We start from the raw sequence: 27690 nt of genomic DNA, 5'->3' as shown, positions 1-27690 counted from the left end.
CGTTTGTAATTTTCGGAACGTGCAGTCAAAGGATTTTACCGCGCGGCTGACTTTTACTTGCAGACACGTTCGACGTTCTGCACATAAGGCAGAAAGAATCAGTTTGCAACTTTGCAAGACGATTCTTTCGTGGCTGACGGCGGGCTGTTAGAGTCGGCTAAAAGTCGTGCGCTGCATGCTACATGTAGGGATCTCTTTGCACCTCTGCGTATATGACATGGGATTGTATTGGTATACAAGAAGTGTTTTTAGGATGATATAAGACTTCCCTTCCTTTCATTAGGGTTAAAGGAATGGGGGAAATGGTCACTCTAACAATTTGTATAACAATTCGAGAACGAATAGGTAAAACAAGTGTCCCGTGACGTTATTTTGTTACAAAAAATGTTTCTATGATAGTTTGAAACCCTCTGCACATTATAACGACAACGAAGATTTCATATAAAAAAAAAATATTTTGGCATAAGCTATAAACTTATCAAGCAAGGAAATCCAGAGTCATTAAAAGGATTAAAACACGGATTAAAAAAATTAATAAAGATTACAAAATACGATTTTGAAATTGAATTTTAAAATTTTTTGCCAATAAATGGAAAGTTAACAACTAAGTACCAAAAATTTCAATAACTTCTGGAAGGTGTAGCAAAGCACACCGGGTCAGCTAGTGTTTAATAAATTTATATTTAATTTGTGCTTTCAATATTTACAACAAAACTGGAATTTCCTTATTTTCATTTTTTATCAGTTTCTTATTGACCATTCACGAAATCATTCATTTTCCACCATTTCCTTGTCAGTATAATAATTGAACATGAAGTTATTATTTTAAACTTCGAAAATGAACTTTTCAAGCCTTTTATTTTGGCCATTGGAAAAATTTATAAAAAAGTTGGATTTTTTTATTCCGATCAATGGCACTCTTTTTATTAAATTAAACTTAACCATCAACTATTGAATAAATTCACTCAAGTTCAAAATTGTTTTTTTTCTCTAATCGAAAATTTGCATTTCAAATCGCAAATCAAATTTAATAAACTCTTGAAAATTAAGAAAAGAATTGTAAATTAAGATGAATAATTAATAACAAATATTATCATTTTCCATCCATACATCATGGTTAATTTTTAACCTGATCGGATAGTTATTTTAGAATTCAGATTTTTTTAAAATCTGTATTTCTGAAATATTTATTTCAAATTTGATAGCAAGCCTGCTAAGGAATTTTTTTGAAGCATCATTTTGAAAAAATTATCAATGACTTGACGAAATAGAATTGATTTTAAACTTTTATTTAATTTGATTTGAAAATGTTCATTTATTTTGTCAGTCTTATTTATTATTTTTTGAGTTTTTGTGGTAATCATGAGTAAGAAAATTAGGTTAGAAATCAATTTCCTTAATTATTGTGTAGCGTGTTATTACGCACACTTCAAACGAGCAAAAACGTAGCAACCCATGGGCCTACTGAGCTTTCCTTATGCGAGAAAAATCATATAACAAACAATCATTGGCAAAAAGAAAAAATACAATAAGAAAATACGGTTCAAAAATTGACACTTGGCCAAAAAGTAAGAACGCGGAATAGATAAAATGTGAAATGCGAAAAAATCGACAAGTAGCAACTATTCGCAGCGAATCCGAAAAAAATGGCAACGTCGCTATAACTGTTCTCACATAAGGAAAGCTCAGTAGGACCCACTTCCCGGCAACGTTATACAAACCGTGTGGAGCACATATCTCAGATTTCCCCTTTTTTGACAGATTTAAGCTTTTTTCTTCAGATTTGAGCTTTCATCTCCTATGCTCTCAAGGCAAAAAAGCTTAAATCTGAGGAAAAAAAGCTTAAAAACGAGATTCACCAAGACTTGTTTAAAAGATGTTGGTCACACGATACATAGACAAATCGTGTAACGTTGCAGGGATCTGGTAGGACCATGGGTTGCTACGTTTTTGCTCGTTTGAAGTGTGCTTAAAAACACGCTCTCAAACCACTGGGCTCGCTATACATGGGAATTCTTTTTCTGAGTTTCTTATGTATAGTTAGCTAGTGTAGAGCGAAGGCGGGAGCAATTCATGGGAGCTTTTCATCAACATGCCCTCTAACCTAAAATTTCAACACCTATCAAGCTTTCTCCTATTGGCGCACTAATGCCTGTCTATCCACCTTTCTTTCAAATTTCTATTAAATAAATTCTCTCTAGTTTTCATTCCGCTGCACATGCCATTAAAATTATAATCATACAAAATTACGGCAATTAAAATCATATAACGAAAAACATGTTATGGTATTTTTATCCTATTGGATAATGCATAAAAAAAAGTAAGAATCGAACTCACTGCAACATTAGACTGAGTCGATTTGGGGTCATTTTCGAATTTCTCAAACCCTGGGGTCTTAAAAGTTTCGTTTTGTGCTAAAACTCATCCATGATTTTTTGCCGAATTTTTAAGTAACGTTTACATGAGTAAATTTGGACTTTTAGGTTTGTATGGGAAAATTTAAAATTTTGTACTGAAAAACGAACATGGTTTTTCTTTTTACTCTGGTACCAAGCCATTCAACCCTTTATGTGCCAATTTATAAATTTCTTAAAGGAAATTTTCCGCTTAACAACATTGCCGAAGACCGTAACTTATTATCTCTCCAGACAACGAAGTTATAACCAATTTAATGAAGGTATGTATTTTGGCATTGAAGGCAATTCAAATAAACCCGCAACACTGCTGGGTACAAACGAGAGATTGCTTGACTGATTTGCTCGTAGATGTTTTCTTTCAAATTTTATCATACTAGTTTCTTCGGAGCGATTGTTGTTTACATTAGGAGCCATCTTTTGATGGTTTCTTTAAATGAAAATAACTATGCTTGAAGGGCTGGCATTCAATTGATTGCAAGCGCATCAACATTTCACATAGAGCTGGAACAGCAAAACAACGAACCCCACACTCAGTATTAAAAACACCTATAGTAGAATCGTTGTCACTCGGCCTGTTCTTGACCGATATTCATAAACAGGATATCAAAATGAAGATAAAAGATTCGTTTAGCATTTTGTTAAACAAAATTTGAGAACCAAATCATGAGGTCTTAAGAAAAGCTGCTTTAACTGAACGCCTTTTGCTGAAACATATTCCCCCGGGTAACCATAAAAACATAAATATGCAATAATTCAAAAATCAGATATTTAATGTATTTAAATTAAAAGCGAATACCTAAAATGTATATTTTTATTATTAGAAACTCAAATCTTTTTTTCGATCTAAACTCTGGCATTTGTTTTCGGCCAGCTTGTTGGGAGATAATGTATTCATGGCGTTTTTCGAACAAAAATACTTATGAAATTTAGTGCACTTTTTTCAAATTAATCTTGATTCCAAAATTTGTTTAGACAGAATTGCACCTATAATTATTATTGGAGTCGCAGCAATCCGTGCTTGCGAACGGACGTGTTTTTTTTTTTTTTTTTTTTTTTTTTTGTCGTCGCGTTTTTTCCGTTTGTAAGTTTTTCACTAATAGAAAATTTGTGTTTTTAAAATATTGTTCCGAAACTTGGTTGTTGAATTGAAAAGAATATCTGTGCTGTGTTTTTATTGCGTGGAAGTGAGATTTCGTCTCTGAAATCTGAAGTGCAGTTTCGGTTCCTGAGCCGCTGAATGGATAGGGGCTAATGTTACGCCCCCGGACACTTCCAGAAAATCGAAAAACACCATAAGTTATGAGCCTTCCAAGAGAGTTGAACAGAAAGATGCAGTTTCTCGTTTGTTCCTCGTTCAAGATAAGTGCATTTTTTTTTTGTTTTTTAATACTTTTAATACGAATGAATAATCTAGAGTTGAAAATTTATTATTCTTCATAGGGTAGTTCAAAATATATTTTCAAGGAAACATTTCACCGCCCCATAAATTTCTACTACACGCTTGAGAGTTAATTGGTGTTATTCTATAAAATATTATATCAAATGCGTATATGGGAATTTCATATCTCCTTAGGTAGTTGAAATTGATAAGAACGCGTTTTTTTGAGAAGAGTCTTCGTGTCGATTGATATCTCAAGTCAGATAAGAAATCATTTACGATAATTTACACATAAGATTTTTTTTTTGCTTAACAGAAGCTTGAATCAAAATGTAACTTACATATCATTATAGTACAGACCCCGTTCGTTTTTGGCAACACGCCCGTAAATTTTATGTTGCCAAAATCGAATGTTGCCAAAATCGAACGGTTTTTTTTGTCACTTTTTTATTTTTGATTTTCATTTCAAATTAGTCAAAATTGATGTAAAACCTTATATTAGCATAAAAATTTTCAATTTTGCTCAATTATATTAGTTTTAAGCAGTAAAACATGGAAAAATTAATGTTTTAACTGTTTAAAACTATTATAATTAAGCCGAATTGAAAAATTTCATGCTAATATTACGTTTTACATGAATTTTGATTAATTTGAAATAAAAATAAAAAATAAAAAAGTGACAAAAAAAACCGTCTTTTTTGGATGTTGCCAAAAACGAACGGTTTTTGCTCGGATGTTGCCAAAATCGAATGTTGCCAAAATCGAACGGGGTCTGTACTAGGTTTGACTGACGTGTTCTTTACTGCTCAATTGATGATAGCAAACTCAAGCTTATACCCAAGTTGATAAAATAAGATCTCTTAAATAAGAAATGAGGTGTTTTCAGTTATGATTGTTAAAAAGAAGAATAATATTTTAATTTCTTAATTTCTAGTCAGCAAGTGTTTTTTTTTTTTTTATTTTCAAATATGTATATATATTTTTTTATTCATCTTCAAATGTTTACTTTTAAGAATTGCATTGTTATTTGTTGTTGATTTGTCTATTTTATCATATGTTCAAATGTTTATTGACATTTGTAGTCATACCGTTGGCAAAAAAGGTTAAACAAGTTAAAAAATATGGAACCATAAAAGTTATTATGAAATTTTTATTTTATTTTTTATTTTTTAGAATTCTTTCATTACATTATTTCGAAACTAGTATATCAATAAACTTTTTCTAAAATAGCTTAGAGAAGAAGGTCTGATACATGCGTGAAATGAACTTTCTACTAACCTTGAGACAAATATTGATTTAGCATCGAAGAATTTAAAAATCGTTTGTACGTTTGGTACGTGAAAATCACTCTTTTATTTGAAAATATTTTGCCTATTCGTCAAAATAATGTTTGGTAGTACAGAATATCCAATTGAGTTTTTCAAACGAGTTGGTTGTAAAATAATTAATACAGGGAGAAAATATTAAGCTACATCATTAATGAATAAAAATTTTTAGTAAGGGATATTAGATTTTTCATATATACGAGGAATGCTAACTAGATTTTTTTTCAATAACTTTCAACTCACTTAAAAAGCACTAGTAATGGTTATAGCCATCAAAATAGTAGGACACTAGGATGCTAAAATGAGATCACACTAGTCAAAAGTGTCTCCTGAACATATCCAATCACCCACACCTCCAAACCAAAATTATTTGCTAGGATGCAGAGGTAACCTCGGTCCTAAAGCATAAAATTTATCTTTCATCCTTTTCTCTCTTTCAACCTATCCATTGACTACTAGGACGTGGCCGGCGCCGTTATTGATGTGTAAAGAGAGAGCATCAGTTTTGTTCATTGTGAATGAGCTGTCAATCCCAGACGCCATTCTTTTGACCTCTGGGCAAAACTGATGGCCTCGGTCAATCACGGAGTAGCAACCATTGGCGATGTGGAATTCGTTCTACTGAGCCACACCTGCGATTATGGAATTCGAAATGCAATTAATTTAAAATACATAATTGCCATGCAAATAAAGAATGATAATTAAATACACTTAAAAAGTCGAAAGGAATTCATTAATTTTAATTTATTACTTAAAACTATGAACAAAGCATTTCGGGTTCAATGATTAAAGGTGGATGTGAGTAGTCAATCAAGCTAAGCTAAGCTAAGCTAATTGCACCTATAATTATTATTTATTTTGTTCCAAACATCTAAGCAAATTGAAAAGAAAAACAAGTCATTTGGCGATAAATCAGTCTGAACGCGAAAATCACCGAACATAAACATAAACGCAACAAATTTGATCGATTTTATTAGTTGGAAGGATCGTGTATATGAACCGATACTGTCATGTGATTTGAAATTTGAAGAAATTGAAGCTTTTAAACTCCAGCCGATGGAAGTCCCTAATTGGCCTTGCCACGGCCAAGGTGTCAAAAGATGTGTTAAAATGGTGTCTGAAGCAGCAGATGAAGTTTTTTCGTTCAAAAAACGCCATAATTACATTATCGCCCAACAAGCTGGCCGAAAACAAATGCCAGAGTTTAGATCGAAAAAAAGATTTGAGTTTCTAATAATAAAAAGATACATTATAGGTATTCACTTTTAATTGAAATATATTAAATATCTGATTTTTGAATTATTGCATATTTATGTTTTATGGTTACCCGGGGGAATATGTTTCAGCAAAAGACGTTCAGTTAAAGCAGCTTTTCTTAAGACCTCATGATTTGGTTCTCAAATTTTGTTTAACAAAATGCTAAACGAATCTTTTATCTTCATTTTGATATCCTGTTTATGAATATCGGTCAAGAACAGGCCGAGTGACAACGATTCTACTATAGGTGTTTTTAATACTGAGTGTGGGGTTCGTTGTTTTGCTGTTCCAGCTCTATGTGAAATGTTGATGCGCTTGCAATCAATTGAATGCCAGCCCTTCAAGCATAGTTATTTTCATTTAAAGAAACCATCAAAAGATGGCTCCTAATGTAAACAACAATCGCTCCGAAGAAACTAGTATGATAAAATTTGAAAGAAAACATCTACGAGCAAATCAGTCAAGCAATCTCTCGTTTGTACCCAGCAGTGTTGCGGGTTTATTTGAATTGCCTTCAATGCCAAAATACATACCTTCATTAAATTGGTTATAACTTCGTTGTCTGGAGAGATAATAAGTTACGGTCTTCGGCAATGTTGTTAAGCGGAAAATTTCCTTTAAGAAATTTATAAATTGGCACATAAAGGGTTGAATGGCTTGGTACCAGAGTAAAAAGAAAAACCATGTTCGTTTTTCAGTACAAAATTTTAAATTTTCCCATACAAACCTAAAAGTCCAAATTTACTCATGTAAACGTTACTTAAAAATTCGGCAAAAAATCATGGATGAGTTTTAGCACAAAACAAAACTTTTAAGACTCCAGGGTTTGAGAAATTCGAAAATGACCCCAAATCGACTCAGTCTACTGCAACATCTCATCTCACAGCACTTGGAATATCATTAGACAATATCCTTGCTGGCAGATTGTTTCCATCCTGCTTTGTCTTGTGATAGGATACGGGATATGTTTTTTAGACATATGCAATGCCGTTGCGTTGGGAGGACAATGTTAGTTATTAGAAAGCATTCTATGCCGATCCGGCATAGAATCTTATACCGATAATTCCACCTCCAAGGAAGTTCATTATTGGAGTCTGATTTGTGGATGCAGAGTTCTCGGCGGTTGTTGCGCAACAATTAATTCTTCACCCGGTATTGTGCAACATTACGTATTAGAGCTACTGAAGATAAGCGTTAACAGATGACGCTGTCCTGCTAGCAATAAGTTATAGAAGAGACAGTGCAGCTACGTGCCACCGTCACGATAGAGACAGCAGAGAGCTCTCAGAACCTTCGATCACCACAAAAACAAGTTGATGCTGATAGCAATGGCACCATACGAAATCGAATCCAAACGCGCAATACCGTACCTGGAGGAGATCGATGAACCTGCTGATAACAAGCAATACCGGACTCGATGCGTCCAGGGCGTAGTGGCGATCGTCATGATCAACTTTGTTTGGAGGAGGATCCTCATTGCAACGATATTAAGGACACGACCAACGTGCGGAAATGCGCTTAGATGGTCTCGACAGTCACCTGGCTGTAGCTGTGCAAAGGCTTTGAGAGATAAAGGGTGAACCCATCGTCTGACCCCTAACGCTGGAAATTGGATGAAAGAAATCATACGACTTAGCTAGACCTGCGGTGACACAAACCGGACAGCTAAAAACATGATGTTCAACTGTCCAAGGTTGGAAGGGTCACGGTTTTCACAAGCGTTGAAGAGGCGAGAGGATGTACTAGAACAATTGCTAGTAGTATGCGATAAATTCTTCCGGACTATGATCGCTTTGACTTGAAGTCTGAAGTCGACTGCGAACGGTTTACGGTGACGATTTTCGTCGTCTGATTACTAAAAATTACCTTAAAAGAGTGATCTTACGATTAGAACAAAGGCAAGATTTACGACCTAGTGGCACCGTGGATTCACTCCATATAATAGTAAAAAGGATGACTCCACCTCGAAGCAATATCCGATAATGTCGTTCACTCACTACGAGTGAAGCCATCAAAATAAGTCAATAATCTTGCCGCAGTGAGGAAAGGGGGTTTCCACTGTCTAAATATATCTACCTTGAGGTAAGGCTTATCTATTAAAGAAGGGGTCAGACCTTGAGTCACTTAGAAGAACGGCCAGACGTCAAGCCGTTAAGAGAAAAACTCACAATTAAGTGTAAGCTGAAGAAATCCTCGTTCACTAATATTCCCGTGAAGCGCACTATCTGCTTCTCTCATATGAGGTACAGCCTAAAATATTCTAAAGAGGCTTTGGAGCTTTTGAAACAACCCCGAACACTGGTCGACCAAGAAAGTTGCGATGCGATGGTTCAGATAAAAGCCTGGCTATCAATGAGACCAACGGATGCGTTACTACGAATGCTTGACTATCGCAATCCTCTCAATCATATAATTTTCCCGGAGTGTTCAAAAAGCCCCTTCGGGTCGAGTGTACTGACACTAAAAGTCGGGTAGATGGTACCTAAACATGGTCATCGGCAATCTTAGTAGAAGGAGTGAAGCTGGAGAAAACACTCTCGGATAAGAGTGTTGCGAGCCCAAGAAAAAGGACGAGGACGTTTCCTAATATAAGAACTGTGGGAAAAGAGCGAGGTATTCTCGAGAGTGGACATGGTAAAGAAAGGAGTATTTCACTTTCGGGGAATATCCTCGGAGTAAGGTCACTTTGGGCGTCGGTAAAGTAGTCAGAGTCGATGAATTCTACTCCTTCTATTCTAGATAAAATTTCATTATTCGTAAGGGTCGGAGGTCTAAGGTGAAGTGTGAAGTGAATTACGAGTTGACCTAAAAGGAATATCACGAGTTGGCTCAGGTCAAAGATAGTCTATGTTTCGTCAGAAATACTTTATTGCAGTCCCTGAATTACTTCTATCATTTGATGAGGCCAACAAAGCGTCCAAGAACAATATTGAAGTACTAGAGCTCAAATTCCGTTGTAGAAGGTCGACGGTAGAAAGACTGCTAATCTTCTTTGTTTTAGAGCTCGGGTTTAAGCTTCATAAAGGTAGCAGGTCCTAGTGATAATGAGCCTTTGTACCTTTAGGGGCAATCATAACTCTTTGAAGAAGTTAAGAACTTCACTTAAACGCTCGAAATAATATCCTTGGAAGTGTTCCGTTTGATTAACATATACAAAGTGCCCGAGCACATTCGATAAAAATTATAAAAAACAGATATCTATAGTTTGTCAAATGCTACTCACTTGGCCTGTTCGTAGAGAGCTTTGTAGTCGATGTAGTCCCCGCCATTTTCTTTGGCCGACGCCGTCGTCGTCGACTCATCTTTGCTGCCGGAGTCCGCTAGCTCCGATGCGGTCGATCCCACCCGCGATCGTCCTCGTTCGGCTCCGGACTGTTGATGGGATTAAAAAATAAAATTATAAGTATTGTTTAAGTTGTAAAGAGAAAATATTCTAAGTTCGATTTGAAGCAATAGCAAAGGTCGTTCTTTTTCGAATCTTACTTCGTAACCTTCACTTTGCAGCGAATTTGTGCTGTATGATCGGTATAGCGATCCCGACGTCGTCGAAGTCGTCGGTTCTACCTGGGATGCGGCTAGCGAGGCCCGACTTCGGCTTCGGTTTCTTCGTTCGTGATCACGCAGCGATTGACTTCGGCCAACGTGAACGGCACTATTACTGGGCAGGTACGAGGACGAGTACGTATTGAGGCTACTGTTAGATCCGGAGTGTCCATTAGCAGTCAGGTGGTTTGATCGTTTGAGGGCACTAGTGTAGCCACTAAGTCCACTATTGGTATCATACAGAGACGATGAACTGTACGGGCTAACGTAGCGATCCTTGTAGGAGGAACCGTACGAAGAACTTCCATTGCCGTAGCGGTCTTTGTCTTTGTAGGGTGATTTGTACCCTATGCTGGTGTTGCTGCCGTACGAGTCTCTTCGTGAGGACAGGTTGGAATAGTCGAAGTAATGTCCGTTACTGCTTAGATTTAACCTGGCTGGGCTAGGGGTAGCAGAGGTGTACGGACTGTAGGCACTCGTTGCCGAGCTATAAGGATTACTGGAACTGCCATAGGATCTCCCGTAACTGCTACTGCTACTAGTTAGCGGAGTCGAGAGTGAGCTGTTCAACGGTGTTCTAGTCAACGATGAAGCCCTTCGAGTGACAATGGGCTGTACTGTGCGCGATCGGGATCGGAATGACATTTTGTAACTTGTGTCCGTAACCTGTGACGTCAATCTAGGACGGCTTTGTCCCAATTTTCAACGAATGAGTAATGAGCTCATTCACCTAGGCAGGCAGATGAGAGAATGGTCGCGTAATTAGTGACTAATCAGTGTGCTTCGGCTTCGACGATCCAACAACCTACTAAAGCTAAGGCGGTTGCATCAACATAAAAAAACCAAACGTGTGCGTTTCTGTGTACGAACTGTCTCGTGACTTGGCGAAACCAAACCGGCCCGAATCGGATTATTTTTAAACAATCATCAGCGCAATTTTTACCTTTGCACATATTGTTTTTCAACGGCATGACGGGTTGGAAAATAATACTGTGTGCGAAGCTGGGTGTCATCCGATTCTGACAGCGGGAAAACGGATGACTATACCTACTGTCTTCAATATGGGAACAGAAAATAAAACCAGTTAGCTATTTTCGGACTTATAATGCCGGCTATTTTTGGCACCAAAGAATCCGAAATAAAACAAGAGGTGTTTGATATGCGTGTTTTTTTTTTTTTTTGTGGGGAATCTTAGAGATGACGACTTTTTTTGAATGGTTTGAGATTTGTGTATGTGTATGTGGGTTCAAGAAATTATACTTGGACTGACTTTAAAAAGCTTCTTGAAAATTGTTGTAGTTTAGAAAAAAAAAATTTCAAGTTGAAAAGTTTTTTTTTAAATTTTGCATTTAGTTATCGAAAAAGCAGGCAATGGAGTGGTATGCCACAAACAACGTCCAGATGATTTATTCCAAATCTTGAACAAATTTTTAACATAAATTTAACTTCTGGTGCGCCGTCTTAAATTCTAAAATTCGAGCAAGAAAAGATTTCCAAACATTGAATTGAAGCTATTTTTAGCCGATGACCGACAGTCTGTCTGTCGATCCGTTTCTGTTGTTGTTCCGCGAACTTCTTCAATAGAATGTAAAAAAAACACCATCCTCATATTATTGTGGAAGGTAAACGAAAAAAAAGAACCAACATTTGAAAAATGTCCTAAACCAAACCGCCAGCCAAGTTGTGGTTTTCACGCCGCCGGGCCGTTTTATTTTCGCTTCAGGAAGCGTCAGGTCCAGCCGTGACCGATGACTTTCCTTTCTCCGGGTTGTCCGGATTTACTTTTCGCTCAGCATTTTCCAACCGGAAAAGTAACTACGCCTGATAGACGAGCACACAGGCGTAAAATGCGCGCATTCACACTCACCAGCTACTTGTCGGCGGTTGTGGAAAATTCGTCTCCAATCCACCTTTGGGGAAATCTCCCTTTTCACAGAGTTGTTATGTTAGGTTATGGAGAAAAAAAAAGTCATAAATATTTATCCGTTCACGGGTTTTGCCTCATTTTTTGGCCAGTACGTTCACCAGCTAATGGATGTTCGCGTGCGGAAGATAAATTCTCTAACCCTGAGCTGGACGACGGAGATTTTCAGCTGCTCCAAGAAATGAGAACGGAAATGGCGGAAAAAAAGGGATTGCTAAATTATCGAGTAGGTAATATATTGGAAACACGATTAAGAGTTGTGAAATCCTTTGTCATTTTTGTCCTTTTTGTCATTTTTGACTAATAAGTTATCCTTGTCACATTTGTAATTTTGTCATTTTGGTCAATTTGGCCATTTTATCATTTTTGTCATTTTTATCATTTTTGTTATTTTTGTCATTTGGATTTGAGCCAATTTAGTCATTTTTATCATTTTTGTAATTTTTGTCATTCTAGTCATTTTTGACGTATTTGTCATTTTTGTCATTTTTGTAATTTTTGACATTTTCGTCATTTTCGTATTTTTGTCATTTTTGTCATTTTTGTAAATTTTGTCATTTTTGTCATTTTCATAATTTCTGTCATTTCTGTCATTTCTGTCATTTCTGTCATTTTAGTCATTTTCATTTTAGCCATTTCAGCAGGGTTGCTAGCGATTTTTCGTTTTGAAATTCCAAAGTTTTTCCCGGTTTTTTCACGGTTTTTTCCCGGTGAAATGATGATTTTTTTTTATTTTACTCGTTTTTTTTAATATAAAATCATGGTGAATAAAAAAAAAATCAATGGAAAGGGCTTCAAATTTTCAACAATTGTATCCCAAAACTTATTAATCGGTAAGAAATTATGACAAATACTGCGGCGTCTTTTAAGAGGTTTTATTGTTTTTTTTTTTGAACGAATCTAACGAAATTGGCATCTATTCGTGGTTTTGCTCAACAATTTCAACAATTTTGCAAAAATAAGTCCGGTTAAATTGATTTTGATACTATATGTAGTATCATTTTCAGCTACTGTGAAATTTTCTAGAATTTTAATAGATTTCTAGAAAAAAATGGTATAATCTGTATAAAAAATGTAAAAAAATAGTATAGAAACAAAATTAAACTAGCTTTTCAATTTGAATGGGGATTCGTCTTAAAACTTAAAGAACTTAAAATCATCAGACTGCAGGAAAGTATTCAGTTATTTTCTGATAGCAGTTTTTTTGGACAAGTCCACAGACATGTTTTAGAAAAAAATGGTTTATCTTTCCAATACAGAACAATGAATTACTTTTGAATTTTTATCAAATACACATTAAATAGTTGCATTTCTGCATTTTTGATCAGGTTAGAAACCTCTTTAAGCGAGACAAAAAAGTTTAGTCCTTTGGACTCTCACTTATCGACTTCGATTGTAGTTAGTTTTGTGTTTAGTTTTGTCGATAATGGTTTCATTGTAAAATTTATAAAATTTGAGTTATGCTTGGAAGTGTAGCACACTTGCGGAAAGCGAAAAAATAAGATATCACATATTGCTTCGCAATTAGTTGAAAAAGCGATTCAAATTTCTGAAAATGAGCGTTTTTTAGATAAAGCTATATCGAGAATGTCAAAAACTACTCTTCAATTAAGAAATAATTTATAAAATATTTTTGAAATTCCGTGAAAAATTTGCAAACATGACAATTTTTCCGGTGAGGTGTCGAAATTCCCGGTTTTTTCCCGGTTTCCCGGTGACGCGATGAAATTCCAAAGTTTTTCCCGGTATTCCCGGTTTTCCCGGTTCGCTAGCAACCCTGTTTCAGTCATTTGAGTCATTTTAGTCATTTTTGTCATTTTTGTAATTTTTGTAATTTTTGTCATTTTTGTCATTTTTGTCATTTTTGTCATTTTTGTCATTTTTGTCATTCTATTCATTTGTGTCATTTTTGTCATTTTATTCATTTTTTTGTCATTTTTATCATTTTTGTCATTATTGTCATTTTTGTCATTTTTGTCATTTTTGTCATTTTTGTCATTTTTGTCATTTTTGTCATTTTTGTCATTTTTGTCATTTTGGTCATTTTTGCCATTTTTGTCATTTTTGTAATATTTGTCATTTTTGTCAATTTTTAGTTATTCGTGTCCTTTTTTGTCATATTTGTTTGTCATTTCTGTCGTTTTAGTCATTATTGTCATTTTTGTCGTTTTTGTCGTTTTTGTCGTTTTTGTCATTTTTGTCATTATTGTCATTATTGTCATTTTTGTCATTTGGGTCATTTTTATCATTTTTGTCATTTTGTCATTTTGTTATTTTTGTCATTTTTGACATTTTGGTCATTTTTTGTAATTTTTGTAATTTTTGTCATTTTGTCATTTTTGTCACTTTTGTCATTTTTGTCATTTTGTCATTTTTATCATTATTTTGATTTTTGCCATTTTTGTCATTTTTGCCTTTTTTGTCTTTATAAACCGAACGACTATTTTGATTGATAAAAATGACTGTTTTCTACTCCAACGTTTCGATCCTTATTGAATCTTCATCAGGGGCTTTTGTCATTTTGGTCATTTTTGCCATTTTTGTCATTTTTGTCTTTTTTGTCATTTTTGTCATTTATGTTATTATTGTCATTATTGTCATTTTTGTCATTTTTGTCATTTGGGTCATTTTTATCATTTTTGTCATTTTTGTCATTTTGTTATTTTTGTCATTTTTGACATTTTGGTCATTTTTTGTAATTTTTGTAATTTTTGTCATTTGTGTCATTTTATTCATTTTTGTCATTTTTGTTATTTTTGTAATTTTTGCCTTTTTTTTCATTTTTGTCATTTTTGTCATTTTTGTCATTTTTATCATTTTTGTCATTATTGTCATTTTTGTCATTTTTGTCATTTTTGTCATTTTTGTCATTTTTGTCATTTTTGTCATTTTTGTCATTTTTGTCATTTTTGTCATTTTTGTCATTTTTGTCATTTTTGTCATTTTTGTCATTTTTGTAATTTTTGTCATTATTGTCATTATTGTCATTATTGTCATTATTGTCATTTTTGTCATTTTTGTCATTTGGGTCATTTTTATCATTTTTGTCATTTTGTCATTTTGTTATTTTTGTCATTTTTGACATTTTGGTCATTTTTTGTAATTTTTGTAATTTTTGTCATTTTGTCATTTTTGTCACTTTTGTCATTTTTGTCATTTTGTCATTTTGTCATTTTTATCATTATTTTGATTTTTGCCATTTTTGTCATTTTTGCCTTTTTTGTCTTTATAAACCGAACGACTATTTTGATTGATAAAAATGACTGTTTTCTACTCCAACGTTTCGATCCTTATTGAATCTTCATCAGGGGCTAAAATTTATTGCTAATTTAGTGAAAATCGACTTCCAATTTTGTTGATGTTTACTGTCGATTTTCACGAAATTAGCAATAAACTTTAGCCCCTGATGAAGATCCAATAACGATCGAAACGTTGGAGTAAAAAATAGTCGTTTGTACTTAAAAATCCGAGACTGATAGCCGTAAAAATCCCTAAAAAAAGGGATTTTTTGTCATTTTGGTCAATTCGGTCATTTTTGTAATTTTTATCATTTTTGTATTTTTTGAATTTTTTTTAATTTTATCATTTTTGTCAATTTTTGTCATTTCTGTCGTATTTATATTTTTGTCATATTTGTCCTCGTTGTCATTTTTTCCATTTTTGTCATTTTGGTCAACTTGTTCATTTTTGTCATTTTCATCATTTTAGTCATTTTTGTCATTTTAGCCCATTTAGTCGTTTTTTTTTAAATATTTGTCATTTTTGTCATATATGTCCTTGTTGTCATTTTTGACTTTTAAGTAATTTTTACAATTTTTGTCATTTTTTCCATTTTTATTATTTTTCGTCATTTTTGTCATTTTGGCCAAATTGGACTCTTTTGTTATTTTTATCATTTTTGTCAATTTGGTAATTTTTATCATTTTTGTCATTTTTCACATTTTAGTTATATTTGTCATTTTTTTTTTGCCAATTTGGTCATTTTTGTAATTTTTATCATTATTGTGCCAAAATCGAATGGTTTTTTTACTTTACAACTTTAACTTTTTTTTTATCAGTCAAATTTAAATCAATTTCTCAAAAAGTCAAAATAACAAAAATTTTTGAAATTTTATAAAATTTAAAACAAAATATAAACAAAAGACTTACAAATATTTCAAACATGAAAAAAATTACCAAAGTTTCAAACAGAACAAAAAAAAAGGCCCAAAAATAGATAAAAAATGATGCTAATGACAAAAACCACGATTTAGTTTTAGTTAGAAATCAAAAAATAAGTCGTTTGATTTTGGCAACACTACATTTTTTGGCTAGATACTTAAATTGAACAGGGTCCCCCTAAATGGAAGGGGGAGGGGGTCTCCCAAACAAAAGAAACATGTTTGCATAGCTCGAGAACTGATCAAGCAAATGGAAATAAATTTGGCATGGGGGGGTATTTGGGTTCGATAAATGTTTCTATGATCATTTGGTACAACTCCTTTCCTATCTCCAGTGAAAAGATAGAAAGGGGAGAAGGAAAGCTTCCATAATGAATTATCATAACTCGAGGACTACTTAACCAAATAGATCAAATTCGGCATGGGAATGTATTTGGGTACGGGGATGTTTTTAAAAATTTTTAAAGCCTTCTATTCTCTTCTCGAGCGAGAAGAAAGGACAGGGAACGGGTCTCCCAAACATTTTTTTTTTTGGCATAACTTGAGAAATTATAAGGCAAAAGTGTTTCACCATGGGTGCACGGTTTCACTTCAAATTGCAAAGATGGCGAATGCTTGTTTTCTAAATACACTTCCTATAAACCTTCTCAGGTTTCAAAACTTCGCACCTTAAAATTTAAAACCAAAAACTGTCCTTGACAAGACGCAGACATTTTAGGCCTTTGAAAAGGTGTTGAAAGTAGTACTCCTTGTTTATTGAAAAGTTTCTTTTAATTTATAGCCATAGTTATTTCCCTTCCGTCGATATGCTTCGCCAAACCATCACAGCTGAAGTATTTTGATACCACTCGACTGCTTTCCTAACGGCTAGTATATCACAAAAAGCCCGTAAAAAATCCGAAAGAAACTCTTGGCCTGCGTGCGTCTTCAGCAATAACCAAGAGTATATATGAGCCGTTATCAAAAAGCACGATGAAAAATTTGAATTCAAGTACTTATTTTGTAATTATACTCCTTCTAGATGATATTGAAATCGTTTCCCAAGAGAAATAAAAACTGGTTTGAGTTTTTTTTGTAATAAATCAAGTCTATCACTATCACGTTGCCACCCTGTATGATAACGCTGACTAGATTTATATAATTTTTTATTTTTCAAATGATTCCCGTAAAATTTTGAAATAAACACACTAAATTCCTTTTTTTTCTTCTTAAAAACTGTTTTAAAATTTATCTAAAAAAAAACAAAATAATCCCTTTCTTCAATTTGTACACATGTTTTCCCTTCATCACTTGATTTACGTTTTCCAAATTTTCCGAATCGACCAATCATCAATCTCATCGTTCAACCTAAAAACGAACCAATTTATCGCTAGAACGAATCAATCGATCTCCAAATTTGATCATAACAGTATAAATCACAAGGTAAACACAACACACACATCACCCGAACAGGACAGGGCAATTAACATTTTGCACATGCTGCATTTTACGAGCCGGCCTGGCAGCTTATTTAATGGGTTCTCCTCTCCTGATTGAGTAATTTCCTGAGCGATGGATCTCCATACTTGGAACGGCGGACGATAGATCGGCTCTGATTGATGGTCAATATGTAAAATCACTCAACTTGCTCACAGGGGACCGACATTTTAACAGCACTTGGGGCATCCGAGATTGTGATGTACCTGTGCCTGGTACGACTGGTACCTGTCATTTGTAGCTATAGTCGTTGTTGTCGGTAGCCAAAAATGGGCATTAATCAAACGATTAATCACACCGATGATGATGCGTTTTCGTCGTGTGAATGTTGCAATTGAGAGGCCAGCTTTGAATTCCAAACTTGATCGTACACAGAAACGCATCCGATTTTGGTGAACACTACTCTGTATCAAATGGAGCAAGCAAGTACCAATTCTAAAACCGGCTGACCAGACACAATCTTTCGTTTCGGGTAAATGAGTACACGTGAAAAATGTTTACTTCCAAAAAAAACACTGCAGTCCTATATTTATTTGGACGAAAATGGAAAACAGATCAGTTCGGTTGCTGAGCGCCTGGGAAATGTCTGAGTTCAGTAGTTTAGTTGGCTGCAATAAGCAAAACGACCCTCCTTCTAAAATGCGCCTTTTCCCGACAACCGGGAATGGAAACGGGATGGAAAAACTTCAACACACTTTTCGCGCGAGAGAGCGTAGCCAACGTAGAGGATCTTTTGCGAGTACCGTCCGCTAGAAGACTAAACTAGAAGCGACTTCAAGAGACGAGTCGTAGGGTCGGAAAACTGATCGCGAATGCGTGTGTGCCTACGGTGATTCAGGTGTAGAGCGCGCTCAACACAAATATATGCAAATAGTCGCTAGACGACCGTTCGCTGACTAGGTTTGGGAATGTTGAAGGATTTCTATGAATTTAGGGTGTTTTGGCTGAAAGATTTTGAAAAACACAATTTCGATCATTTACGGTTACCGGCTTTTAGGAATTCTTGAGCTCTACGTTTTTTAAAATATTCGAATATTTTATACCATTATTGTTTCAGAATTTAAAAGACATACACCGCCTTAGCCGATTTAGGCTTTACAGACTGAAAAAGTGAAGTGGACAACTTAAGATTAACATTTAACACCCAGTACTGAGATGGGAATCGAACCCATGCCATCAGTGGACCAGCGATGATCGTTTTTCCCCACTAACCACTCCACCACCGAGACGTACCGTAATATAAGTGAATATTACTGATGCATAAACAAGATTTTGCTCTCATAACCTTCAAATCGTTGCCAGCGACAATATTTACTAGTTCTCTCATTGGTCTATACTCTATTCCCATCTGATTTTTAGCCATCTGGATGCACTACTGGTTGCAGAGAGAACATGATGATGATTTTCTCACTTGAAGCCCGCGCGGGAGCAAAATCATTACAAAATTTAGAAACATGGCGGACTTTCTATCATATCCGATCTAAACAGACTTCAGGCGACATTTTATACGATCTTGTCCCTATGTAGCTGAAATTGCGATTCGCAACACTATTGTGAATGACTTAAGTTATCATTACTGATACGATTTCATTTTTGCTGGAAGATTTGAGTCATAAGTAGCGGGAAAAAAATAAGGAAACGTTTAGAGTCACACGCATTAAAAAGAGACAAACATCTGTTTGTGGTTTTGTTCTTTCTCTTACGAAGCTTTGTTCAAGTCAAGTTTGAACAGAGTTTTTTCCGAAAACTCAACTCGGAAATATAGCTTGTACAATTTAAGAATGTTCATTAGGTCGGCAGCCAAATGGGTTATGTCAAATTTCGTAAACTGACCATATATATTTTGTAGATTGGCACAAAAAAATAACCTGTGCAAAATTTCAGCACAATCGGACTAGATTTAGGGGTGCCTGAACGCGCTCAATGTCTCGGTTTTTTCACCCTTGAATTGAAAAGGGAACCAAAAGAAAACCGGAAATTCTAAATTTAAATTTTGACGCCAAATGACTTGAAAATGCATAAAGCGTCAAAATCTGGTTTATTTCGAAAAAAAAATGGTCAAAAATCGACCTTCAAATTTTACAAATCAAACTATTTTGATGTCAAATGACTTAGGAATGCATGAAACGTCGAGATCTAGTGGTATCTAAAAAAAAAAAAAAAAAGATCAAAAATCGTTTTTCGGTGATTTTCAGAAAACCTAAAATTTTGAACAGCTCAGTTTTTCGGGCCTTTTTACAAGGTTTTCGAAATTCGTCATGACCCATTTGGCAGCCACCCTTATTTACAAAGTTTTTAACTCAATCGGAAAAGCATGTTAAAAACATTAAAAAAAAACCCAAATTTAATATTGATTTGAGTAGGAAAAAATGTTTCACATAACCAATACTCAATTTATGATTTTAGCATTTGCAACGGTGTCTCTGGGAGAAAACTTTATTCTTCAAAAATTAACATCGCTTTTTTTGCACCATTCTAAAGCTGGGACTTTCCCATTTCATATGAGCCCAAATTTTAAATAATCCATCGGGTGGCCTAGAACATTTTTTTAAAAGATTTTTTAGCCTTTTATTCAAAGGCAAATTTATACTAATCACTGTTAAAACACTTGTCTTACCTTACGTCCAACTCCATATACCAATAACCTGATCCAATAGAAAAATTTCGACTAAGTTGTTGCCAGGGAATTTGATACAAATTGAGAGTAAAAAAGTAGTAACGTCGCAAACATAGTGATTATTATTTCATTTGAAAAATCTAATAAAACTTCTCATCGCTGATTGTACCAAGACAAGAAATGGTATCTTGACGACTTAGTTATTGGCTGTAGAGTGTTTAAATTTTCAGGATGGTCCAATTCCATTGAAAGAACAATCTTTCACATGAATTTTATGAGGGTTATCGAAATTATGCCTCCTGCTTTTCTTGAAAATTTAGTAATTTTTATTTTGAGTTAAATTCGTGTGAAGACTTCATGAACAAATATTTGAGACGAGGGAAAAAATTTTACTTTCTTCTTACATTGGGCCCAAATTTTGAACGATTCACCAAAGCATCAAAACAAAATATCTTTGTTGAAAATCTTTCAACCTTTTTGATGATTTTTCAAGGCTTACATACTTTTCACTGTTAATCGATTGCTCAACCTTAGCCACGGGTACCGCAAGGATGGTTAAATGTCATCTATAAAAATGGATTTCTGTCTGTCTGTCTGTTCCCTTTAGACTCAGAAACTGCTGAACCGATTTTACATGAAACGTGACAGGTATTGGCGGCCGGGGAAGGTTCCTATTATGGTTTGGGACCCCTTCCCTTTGGCCTCTCAAATAAAAGACACATGTTTCCATAACTCGAGAACCGATCAAGCAAATGGTACCAAATTAGGCATGGGAGGGTAGTTCGGTACGAGAAATATTTCTGTGTTTATTTGAGACCCCTCCCTTCTTCCAGTAGGGAGATAGGAAGAAGGGGGAGGGAGAGGAAGCCTCTCTTACAATTTTTCACATAACTCAAAAATTAATCAAGCAAATGGAACTAAATTTGGCATGGGAGGGTATTTGGGTACCAAAAATTTTTTTATGGTTATATATCTGAAGAAAAATCGAGCAAATGGATCCAAATTAGGCATGGGATGGTATTAGAGATTTTATAGAGATACGATAGATGTTTCCATGAATCTTTGTTATCCTCCTTCCATTCTAGTGATGTGTTAGGAAGAGAGAGTGGAGTTCCTGTACATTTTTTTACCATCGAAAACTATTCAAGTTTATGGATCCAAATTTAGCATGTGAGAGTATTTGAAGGCGAGAAATATTGTTATAATTATTTGAGACTCCTGCCTTCTTCATTTGTGAAGAAAGGTAGGAAGGATTTATATTGAATATCTCGAGAAAAAATATAAGGGTAGAACAAAGAAGTTTTTTTTTGCAAAATTTTAGAATTAATCAAGCAAATGGAACCAAATTTGGCATGGGAGAGCATGTGATACGAGAAATGGCTACATGATTATTTGAAACCGCTACATTCTTCCATTAGCGATATAGCTAGGAAGGGAGGAAAGAGACTCCCATACAATTTTTTGAACAACTCGAGAACTTATTAAAGAAATGGAACCAAATTGCACATGGAAACGGATTTGCGCACGAGATTGTTATTTTTTGTTTTGAGATCCCTCCATCTCTCCAATGGGAAGAGGAGAAGTAGGAGGGAGGCTTTTATACAATGTTTGGGTATCACTCGAGAAATTATTATTCGAATTTGACAGAGGGTTTTTGAGCACAAATTTTTTTTCTGTGATTATTTAATGCTTTTCCCTCCTTTCACTGGAGCGATAGGAAGAGGGAAGGGGAGTTCCTATACATTTTTGTTTGCGAAAATCGAGAACTAATCGAGCAAACCTTAACGAATTTGGGAGGGGAGAGTATTTAGATACAAGAAATATGCCATACGCAATACGCCTATTTTGCATCCTGTGAGAGCTTATCGAATAAATGGAATAAAATTTTACAGGCCAGAGTATGGGGGATGGGAGTTGGGACTCTCATGTATGCTTTTCGCATAGTTTGAAAATTAGTCAAGCAAAAGAAACCGTATTTAACGTGTAGGGGAGGAGCGGGCTATATGCGCCTATTAAGCAGAACACTGATTTAATCAAATATCACATCGAATATATGTACAAAATATATATACACGTGTGCAGGCATCTGTTTTCTATACAATGGAGTAATTTTTATGTTAAAATTTTCTTCTGTTTCCAAGAAAATGATTTTATTCTAAGTGTTGTCTAAAATGCCGAACCTCAAACCGTGCGGGCTAAATGCGCCTATTTATGTTTTGAACAAAATTTCTGTTTTTGGGCAATATTTCCGTATAATTTCATTGAAACTGCTAGAAAGTAATAATTTCCGTACGACAAAGCTGAAGTTTTATAAAAATCTATGTGTATTATAATTTTATGGAATAAAACAAAAGTTGGGGTTGCCATACTATGGAGGCAGTTCATCCATGAGAAAAACTTTATCAAATCTGTTTTTAGATCTTCAATTCTCTCTTAAGATGTTATTCAGAGCTTAGATTTGAAGGTTCAGTGATAACAATCATTCATTTATTCTATTTAACCTGTTATTTTAAGATGGAGGCATTTTACAAACACGATGGGGGCATACAAAAACACTCTATTATTCCACTATATAATCATTATTAAACGTCCACAAAAGCTGAAATATGTTGAATTTCTTAAGTTCATTTGAGTAAGAAACAAAAACCATCCTAGTTTTTGTTTTAAACTTCTTTACGTATAATTTTTAAAAGTCGAAATATTACATCAAAATGTATCAAAACCTTGTATGATTTTTTAAATTTTTTTGAGTTTGTTAATTCATAAAATTCTTTCTTGCCTTATGTTCTAAGCGTATCTCCCTCAAAATGCATTGGTCAGATAAGCTGTCTAGTCAGCTATTTCATCAAACAGCCATAGAGCCATTTAACCCGATAGGCCCATTTAGGAAACCTTTCCCCTAAGGGTTTTGTGTAGACAGAAAGTTTTTATGATGAGGCCCCTTCTTCATTCAGAGAAGCAAATAGAGCCTCTTATATATATATTTTTAAATTGCTCAGAGTATGAAATAAGTAACAAAATACCGTAAAACGGGGTAACTTTGATCACCGGGGTATCTTTGGTCTTTGACCAACAATAAATTTTTGCACATTATCATCAATAACTCAATCTATAGTTTGAATTTTTGAAAAATGTTTTCTACGTTTGAAAGCCTAAGAATTGAGTATCCAATAGACAAAATTTGGTTTGTATTTGAAATTTCTTTCTGTTAGTAAAAATGTAATTTCAAAATTTTTTAAATATCTACTTCTTCCAAGGCTTGCAAATTAACAGCTCTCCTGATGAAACCAAAAAGCATTTAGAAGCAAACGGGTTGTTGAATGTGAAAGAACTATTTTTTTTCTTTGAATATGTATAATTATAGTGTTATTTTTACACTCTTTTAGTTATAAATTTTTGATATTTAAAAAATAATGACATTTTCCAACAGTAAGCCCGTATTGAACAAATGGATAGAAAACCTATCAAATTGTTAACTTTGAAGAAAAAACGAAAAAGGAAATAGTAGGAACGCCTAGAAGAATGTGTTAAGGTAAAATTTTATTTGTATTTTTTAGCTCAAACTATTTTGCAATTGTTTTAATTTTTACCCCTAAATGTATGCAACATAATGGTACTTTTTTCAATAATAAATGTTTTTGGAAGAAAACGGTAAAAAGTAAGATCAAATTGATAAACTAGCATTTGTAAATATTATGAAGGTGTTTTGTATCCTTTGTGATCAAGGAAACTCATCAAAACCGTCAAAATAGTTACTGATCAATGTAACCCCAAAGCATCAAATTCAAAACAGAGACGAAATCGATTTTTTAATCAAATTTAAAGTGGTCTAATGAATTTCTGCAACCATGTTTTACGTTCATTGGAGTCCAGTACTGATTTTAAAAATATGAAACATGCCACATTCCCCTTAACAGAAAAAATAATCGAAGAATATATAAAAAAGTGATCAATATTACCCCGGATTATGGTACTCAAGGAAAGCAGGAGCCACTTTGGAAAATAATTAGTTTTTCGTGTAGTCCATGTTTCAAAAGTATTTTAAATTTTTGTACCCATGTCTTCAGCAAACTTGTGAATTCAGATAAAATACACAACTTGTTGAACGAACAAAGTCATATAAACATCATTTATTGGAAAATAGCGCAAAAATATTTTGTTCGGCTTTTGATTTACCGAAATATCATAAAACTGCTGTTGAGTTTCGTTCAGATGAGACGTGTCGACAAAATTCTTCAAAAATTGTAATCAGATACATTCCATTTTGTTTCTGGAAATTGCTACATATACAGAATAATAATAAATCCCTTACTTTTTGAAAATACTAACAACAAACTAATATAATACCAATCGAATCAACCAAACAATTTATACTTTCTTTGGAAACTTGGCTATTATCGTTGAGCCGAAAAAAAAAAACAAGAATAGCAAACAATATCTTTCATAGACCTTCATACATTTTTTCATGGAAAAGATTGGTCACGTATTGTCATCCTGTATACACATTTTAACATATTTTAAATGTTTTACACTTTAAGGTTTTTCAAAAATTATTCTAATTTAATTCATTTCCTGATTTCTTTTTAACGATGAGTTGTTAATCATTCTAAAATTGTAAAATATTTGTCCATACCAGTTTTAAAAAAATGATATATTAGTCACGTGATCAAATATGCACTTCACTTTTCGTAATTGCATTTGCAACCCAATCATTTATATTGTGTTCTTTTAAAATCCTAGATGCAATATTATTTAATTCAAATCCATGAACGCGGATCAGGAGGGTAAACAAAAAAAAAATCGGAAAGCTACAGACGATCAAAGACATTTCCAAGTCAGTTTGTGATATCATTATTTTTTCGTTTTAGGCAAAGATAAAGTTGTATGATGAATAGGCTCAGCAGTTTTTTTTATTAGATTATTTCATCAAATTAAAAAAAAGCTAGATCTGAACAAAAATTATAAAAATAAAAATAAATGAGGAAAGTTGGAGAATAAAGACTCTGTTAACGGTTTTAGATTTTTTATCGACATGACTCAGCATTCAAAGTCTTTGAGAAAAATTCTGGATTTTCGACAAAAACAATAGATATTTGTCGTTTTGTGATTCGACCCAAAAAGTTGGTGACCATTATTCATGGTGCTATTTCAGACAAATCATGCCAAACATCGATTAGTTGTGTAGTTTTACTTGAAATTAAGCAGTCCACATTACCAAAGTCATAAGATTTTCATGAGTGACTTTAAAGCCTATCCCAGTGGTATCTCAATTAAATTAAGAAAAATGAAATCTATAAAAATGTTCTAGTATCATGAATGCATACAATGTTTGATTAACAATCTGTGATATTTTGATTTTTTTGTGATTTTGACAACCCTGCTCAACATGCAACAATGCAATGATCTTATACAAAATTACAATCTTTAAAAAACAACAGATTCTTCATCGTTAGAAGAAAAAATAGGGTCTTCCAGGACAAAATTTAAAAAGGATGTTAGGAAGGTATATAAATTTGAAAAACGATTCGACTGAGAAGACAGTGATTTGCTCACTATAAAATATAACTGAGACTTTTAAATTGAAGTGATGATGAATTGTTCGAATCATCAGTTCGAACGAAAAAGGGTTTTTTCCTACAAAACGGTTAAAACCTTTTTAGAAAGAGCTTCAAAAATAGTCGTTTCAAATAAAAAAAGGAAGCAAATAATATGTAAATATGTACCTATCCAACTTCGGCTTATGAATTCGTTTTATTTTCCCTTTTTCAGTTATTTTTTCGTCAAAAAAAATTTCGCTATTCAAAAATGCACTGCTAACTATTTAGAATAAATATTATTTTGAGAGAGGCCTTCCGAAAAGATTCCAAATTCAAAGTGGCCCGTTGTTTCGAGAGGTTGCTCACCCCTGTTCTATAGTGTTTCCAGAGACTTTCATGATTAATCGAGGCTGAAGATTCGATAAAATAGCGCAATTCATCAATAAAAGGTAGAAACCCCATTTTCCGTTTTTTATTTTTCAAAATAATTGTTCACCGTGATCTTTCCACTTATTTATCGATCAAAAGCCTTATGGTGAAAACACGTTAAATCGACGACATGTCAGAGCGATGTAGAGACAAATTTCGGAAAAAATCGGTATCGATTTAAGTAAAGCGAACGGCACCGCTGTTTCCAGAAAATCACGTTATAAGTTTGATAGCTAAGTTCCCAGCAAAAATATTATCTTATTTTTTCAATATCTCAAATACAAAATATTGTCCAAAAAAAATCATAGCAAACATGAAATCGTATCAGAAATGATAACTTAAGTCGTTTAAATGGCAAATCGCAATTCCAACTGCATAGTGAAATGACCGGATAAAATGTCGTCTGAAGTCAGTTTAAATCGGATATGATAGAAAGTCCGCCATGTTTGTAAATATTGAAATGATTTTGCTCCCGCGCGGGCTTCAAGTAAGAAAATCATTGTCATGTTCTCTTTGAAACGAGCAGTAGATGGCTAACATCCAGATGGCTATAAATCAGATGGAAATTAAGTAAAATTGACCAATGAAAGAAGTGGAAAACATTGTCGTTGGCAATGATTCGAAGGCTATATATGAAACCAAATCTAGCGCTCTCTTGCATTCTTCCGATAGGTACGAATAGTTTTAAGTTTTCGTCGCTTTAATAAAAAACAAAATTTATGTATGTATCCACCCTCCACTGTCAAATGTTATCTGAGATATGGAATTAAAAAGTAGGTCTTCAAACGTTCTATTTCTCTAAGCCAATAATTCGATTTTTTTTACATTTTGCTCATCCGCCTTTTTTAAAAATAAATACCTCAATGAAGAAAACTTACCCTAGTAAAAAAAATTGTTATTGGAGTTTATCCTCTGCCAAGCGGCATTTTTCTACCTTACGGTAATCCGATCACAGATTCGATTTAGAGAGCCGTGAGATTGAACGCTACTGTGAAATGGAATCGGAAAAGAGCGAAGTTTCCGTGGTAAAACATGGTTTGAGTTGATTTTCCATCGTTTCCATGAACAAAGACGGCGCAAAATTTCCCGGTAATGTCTGGGATGCCTGGTGTTTTTCTTGGCCGGATTTATCCTTTCGGGGAAAAGGTGAAAATTGGTACCTACTACAAAGTTTGGTTGTTGTCTTTAGGAGCTTCGTTATAATTGAATGATGGAATGATATGGTTCCAAGAATAAGAAGCAAGGTTTTTCCGACTTTTATTTGTTTGAATGACTTAGAAGCTTCCAGAGATAATTTCCGAAATGTTTATAAAAGAAAATGGAGAAAAAAACCATGTATAAATTTTGCTAAAAAACTAGTTTTCCACTGTTTGACTTACCGACACTGGACTTGTTCATTGTGTTGTCGATATTTTTGTGGCACTCATCTTCTCCCTACATTTGCCCCAAAAACACCGAATCTAATGGCGGGCGGCTATTTTCCCAACCGGTCATTAGATTTCAGCGGGGGAGAGACGACGGTCACAGTTTGGGGGTGTCGAAATTTGACCATGACACTTTTTTCCACTTTCCGACTTTGGGTCCCGGATCATATGGATTAGGTTTGGTTTGGTTTAGCTGATGACGA

The 27690-nt window shown here is 34.2% G+C and overlaps 1 protein-coding gene across 14 annotated transcripts in view; it reads right to left on the bottom strand.

Moving 5' to 3' along the window:
• The window catches only part of LOC129757385 (protein phosphatase 1 regulatory subunit 12A), a 211625-nt gene that overhangs the window by 40001 nt on the left and 143934 nt on the right, over positions 1-27690 (bottom strand). For all 14 annotated transcript variants that reach the window (XR_008739689.1, XR_008739677.1, XR_008739680.1 and 11 more), the window contains one exon: positions 9601-9749. Coding sequence is in view for 1 of the 14 variants with exons in the window: in XM_055754594.1 (XP_055610569.1) it covers positions 9601-9749 (149 nt within the window). In the remaining 13 variants the exon portion in view is untranslated. The remainder of the gene's footprint in view (positions 1-9600; positions 9750-27690) is intronic.

The sequence above is a fragment of the Uranotaenia lowii genome, chromosome 3 (assembly GCF_029784155.1).
Source record: "Uranotaenia lowii strain MFRU-FL chromosome 3, ASM2978415v1, whole genome shotgun sequence".
Lineage (NCBI taxonomy): Eukaryota > Metazoa > Arthropoda > Insecta > Diptera > Culicidae > Uranotaenia > Uranotaenia lowii.
The sequence above is the reverse complement of the archived record's forward strand: the minus strand, read 5'-3'. Positions and strand labels throughout refer to the sequence as shown.